Genomic DNA, 5,508 nt, shown 5'->3' with positions numbered 1-5,508 from the left:
TATTCGAGAAATTTCCGTTTTACATAGATATAATTATCATCTACTGATAAAAATCACAGTAAATTTTTAAATCAGCAATTTTTTTTTCGATTTCTCCTTGATTTAAGTCGGAATCGGTTTAGTAAATCCAATGCTTAGATTTTCGTAATAGTACTTTGAATCACAATAAAAATCAATAAAATATTAAATTATATTTTAAAAGGAGCAGCACGGCATTAAAAGCATTATGCTTATATATATTTTTAGAAATCTAATGCTTAGTTGTTTTTTAAACCTCGAAATATATCAAAACATGCCCTTTATTTTACTGGATAAACTTTTAGATTAGCTAAAAAATTTCAGAGGGTCCTGTGAATAAAGTTTATTTTAGAAAAAAATCTATTTAGAACACAAATATATAAAAAATGACAAATTTTCTGTAGTACCGCACAGAAATAGGTACAATGGAAATAAATAATCTACGCACATTTAATATATAGCTGTATGATTACCTACAATTCTATAGTATACCAAACATGGTAATGACACAATAAAACAAATTTAAATTTGGATATAATTTTTTCACAATGTCTAAATTCGGGTTAATAAAGGATTTCACGACAATTAAAAATAAATTTAAACTGTTCTCAAATTTTATTTATATACACAAGAAATTATTTTTCCAGTTAGCTTTTTATTCTAGCTCGAAAAAAACTTTAGATTCCTTTAAAAAATCATATTTAATAAATTATTCTGTTAATTTCTTCGTCCTTACAATTTTATTGGCTCAAGACTTTTAAATTCACGTGCCAAGCGTAATTCTATTATTTGAAGTATGCTTGAGCTTCCATTGGAATCCTCAACATTTATATACGACTTGCGATATTTTTGACTTAAAAATACACTTTTTCATGTTATATTTTACTATTCTTTATTTGTATATGTAAATTATAGGATTTAATTCAGTAAAAAATGCAATGTTTAATATCTTTATTTATATTAAAAGAAGAGGTGGGGGAATTTTTGTTGAAAAAGCATTTACACTCGTCATTAATTTTGAATGAAACAAAGTTTATAGCACAAATCACTATATAGTGCAGTTATTATAGCGAATACTATTATTTACCTTAGGCCAAATCTTTGTTTTTTTGATTATAAATATCTGATACTTTAATATGTTTGTAGTTATAAGAAAAACGTTATGGATACACCATTTAAATTAAATCAAAATACGAAGCATGAAAAATATATAGCTTTGTAAAAAAGCCAGTGTGTTATATACAGGGGTGCTTTATATGTAAAACTTAAATTTAAGGGTAAATTTACTGAATTTATATCCTTTTTGAATAATTAAGATTAAGTTTATCAAAAAAATTAACACGTATAATTTTTCTTTTTATATTCAATCATGATTTAATTATTTATAGCGGAGTGTGTGTAACGGTAAACCGCGTCAGCGTCAGAATTACGTGTTTTCACGTAAAGTTATGAATAGCATACAACAACTTACCATTTTTTGGTAATATTTTAGCTTGATCCATAATTTTTTTTGATAGGTATATTTTGACCGGATATTTTACATAAATGTAACAAATGATGCTTAAATTTTTCGGCTGCGCGAATTTAATAGATAACCTCGAAAAGGTTTAAATTATAAAGACACTGAAGGATTTGGGTGCGCCTTCAAGTATTAAAAAACCATTTTTACACTATTTAAGCATAATATGTGTTTTAATACTGGTTTTATACTTTTGTTGATAAAAAAATGCAAAAAGATATATGTGGTATAGATTTTTCGCATTTATACAAAAACGCTTTGAATAATTTATTATTTCTCGTTTTTAATGACATACCAATAGCCTTTTATATTTGAAATTAACATATTTTCTAATTGTAGGATATATATCTTAGGGCGAAAACTTATAAAAAAATGCTATAGTTCATTTAAAGTTATAGAATTTTCACAAGATTTAAGATATTTGAAAATTAAACCTCATTCTACAAAAAAACTATATCTATAAAAATGATTTTTTTGTGATTTAAATTTAAGTCTATTGCGGTATAATGAAAGGCTAGATATTTTTTATTTTTTAAATGAATATGTCTCGATAATTTATATACTTATTCTCAAGAACACAATTAAAAAAGGTATTTTTTCCCAAAAAGTGCAAAGTAGTGATTTGTACTCTTTTAATTGGTTCGATTGATAAAATCAAAAACAGAAAACATGTGGATGTGTATAATTTAATAGGTGGGTTTTTTTTAAAATTCTCCCTATACGTCTATATCTATTTTCTATAAAAAAACCATTATAGTTCCTCATTATACACGATTTTCGAATAAAATTCAGAGTTTTTAGTTTTTTACACGAACTGCCTCTAGACTAATATAAAAAATGGTGATATAAAATCATTTCGTTCAATAAAATGAACATATTTTAAAGTTTTTTTTTTTGAATTCGTAATCCTTTATAAGTATTTATGATTTAAACATGAATTTGAAGAACTATGAAGTTTATATTTCATTGATAACGGGATTCACATCATAATCTCACATATTCGAATAAATAAATGAACTATTTGTTGACTCAAGGATTTATACTATGCTATTTTTTATAATCATTTTTTGAATTTTGAAATGAAAATATTTAATTAGTGAATAAAATACAAACTTTTTTATTTAAATTATTAATTCACATTTCCATTCTCTTAAAATTCACAGAATAATATTTTTCTGATTGATAACTGATTGATAAGTGGATATACATTTATTTATGGAAAAGGAGATTGTAAAAAAATATATAAAGAGAGAATTGTGATTTTATGAAGAATAAAATGTTTTTATACATATTAATGATAGTAAGACCCATAATGTCGATAGAAGAAAAAAATAAACCGGATTCTAAATACACATACATGCCAATGCTTTTCTGTATGCAGTACTTTATGCAGAAAGAAGATTCAAAGATATTTGTTGATACAGCATGCAAATATGATCTCGATACAATAACTTTCAAATTCAAAGAACTAGTTTCGAGAATACCAAGTACATCACAAAAAGAAGCCGCTGAAGAATTGATCAATGGTGTGGAAAAAATGTGTTATTTAGAGATTGATTTGTTGATGCCAAAAGTTATACCAATAAAATATATTCAACGAGCTAGTATAAGACAAACCAAAGATGCCAGCCCCGAGTCGAGCAATGATATCAATACAAGAATATTAACGGTAGAAGAGAATCCAAATAGGGATCGTTGTTCCAATATAAACAAAGAATGTGATGAATGTCATGAAAAAGATTGTGTTTGTTCAGAAACAGTAGAACTTTTTAATAAATTCTTAGCAGATAATTTTTTGAAGGCTGGCCAAGATTTTGAGCCGGCTGAAATTCCCGATACAGAAATGGACAATTTTGAATTTGAAAATGTGCAGAATGATGAACTAAAGAATTTAGTAAAATCCTTGAATCAACTATGGAAAGTATTATATAAACAAAATAAACAAGACAAACTGAATGAAAGGGGGTTTACAACGAGCCTCATCTATCTAAAACATCCGTTTGTTATTCCCGGTGGAAGATTTCGAGAGATTTACTATTGGGATAGTTATTGGATAAATGATGGAATGCTTGCTTGTGAAATGGAAAAAACCGTTTATAATAGCATTCTTAATTTTGTGGATTTAATTGAAGAGATTGGATTTATTCCGAATGGAACAAGAGAATATTACAAGGAAAGATCACAGCCACCAATGTTTACACAAATAGTATATGATTTTTACTTCAAATATAAAAGAAAGGAGGAATTCATAAATGAATTACCTCGAATTTTAATGGCATTAGAAACGGAATATAAGTTCTGGATGGAGGAAAGAGTCAAAGAATTTGAGTACGAAGAGAAAAAATACAAGCTTAACATATATTGTGTCGAATCAAATTATCCAAGGCCTGAATCTTTAACAGAAGATATGGACACTTTGAAAAAATTATTAGAAAATATTGATGCATTCGAGTACATCAAAAATGAATCTGAAATTGCAGAGATTAAAGAAATGATTAAGTCTGGTGTTTTCAATCCAAAATATCGAAATAAAGTCAAGGAAATAGAAAAGGATCTTTTCTCTCATTTAAAATCCTCAGCTGAATCGGGATGGGATTTTTCATCACGGTTTTTTAGGGATGGTGAAAATATCTATACCATTTGTACAAATGATATTATACCTGTAGATTTAAATTCAATATGGTACAAAAATGAAGTTTTGTTAGGAGAAATGTTTGAAAAGTTAGATGATAAACAAAAATCTGATTATTATAAAGAAAAAGCAGAGGAACGAAAAACGGCAATAAATGCAGTTCTTTGGGATGAAAATTCCTGGTATGATTATAATTTCATGAAAAATACCCACACGAAAACTAGGTTTTATTTTTCCAACGTTATGCCGATGATTGTTGATATAAAACCACCTGGGGATAAAACTATCTACGAAATCCTCAATCTTTATAAAAAGGAGTTATTTGGATATGAAGGAGGCATTCCCGTGAGTGGGCATGATAAAAATGTTGATTTCGACCCTTCACGAGAAGACCCTGAAAATGGTAGTACTGATACCAAAGCGACTTCATTATCAGATGAATATGATTTAAACACAATGAGTAATGCAAAAAGTCAAAAGGAAAACAAGGATCAACAATGGGATTATCCAAATGTTTGGGCTCCACACCAACAATTTTTCATAGAATTTTTGCTTAAAAATAACTTAAGACAAATGGCACTACATGTCGCACAATCTTTTTATAATGACATAGTCAAGAATTCTACTGATAAAAAAGGTAATAATAATCTATTTTATGAAAAATATGATTGTGAAGACTCGAAGAAAAAGGGTGCAAATGGGGAATATGAAGTTCAGATAGGATTCGGGTGGTCGAACGGTGTTATTCTTAGATTAATAAAAGAATTTGGCGACGAAATATGTAAAGAAAGAGATTTCAAAAAGAACTACATTAATTTTTATAAAAATTTAGAAAATATTTCACGAACAAATGCACCCAACGGAGGTAAAGTTTCCGAGATATCTAAGAAATCGAAGAAAATTGATCAATATGGAGATTCCCGGTTAGGTGTAAAATAATGCCTTGAATAACTATTTTTATATATTGGATTTTAGATTTGAAAATAAAAACAATGTAGTCATTCATCAAAATACTTATTTTTTATCCTATTTATTTATTTATCTACGAAAACTCTAAATACTGGTCGTTATAAAATAAAGTGATAAATTGAAAAAGGTTTAATCATGTAAACACATGAATATTACGATTGATGAACTATTTTAGAAAAATTTCGGTAATTATACTGCAATTAATTTGCAAATCCAAAAAATAAATAGAGAAAAATAAGATTTTCGAAGAATCATCTGATTTTATTTCATCTCTATGATGTTTTAAACGCTTTTTATTTGTCTTTTAATCGATGAGGATAAGAAAACCAAAATAAAATATATGTTGAATAGATATATGAATTTAACACTT

At 27.0% G+C, this 5,508-nt stretch overlaps 1 protein-coding gene across 1 annotated transcript; it reads left to right on the top strand.

Moving 5' to 3' along the window:
• Positions 1-2,849: 2,849 nt before the first annotated feature.
• On the top strand, positions 2,850-4,950 carry LOC147074072 (trehalase-like; the record flags this gene model as incomplete). The annotated part of the gene is made up of 5 exons (XM_085944127.1): positions 2,850-2,910; positions 3,484-3,730; positions 3,923-4,219; positions 4,394-4,518; positions 4,846-4,950. Coding segments are annotated over exons 1-5 (835 nt in total), but the record flags the coding sequence as incomplete, so codon positions are not given.
• Positions 4,951-5,508: the final 558 nt, after the last annotated feature.

This window comes from Rhyacophila brunnea, unplaced genomic scaffold (assembly GCF_057557595.1).
Source record: "Rhyacophila brunnea isolate RB1 unplaced genomic scaffold, BYU_Rbru_1.0 scaffold_167, whole genome shotgun sequence".
Classification (NCBI taxonomy): domain Eukaryota; kingdom Metazoa; phylum Arthropoda; class Insecta; order Trichoptera; family Rhyacophilidae; genus Rhyacophila; species Rhyacophila brunnea.
Note: the sequence above shows the minus strand (reverse complement) of the source record. Positions and strands in the feature narration are given on the sequence as shown.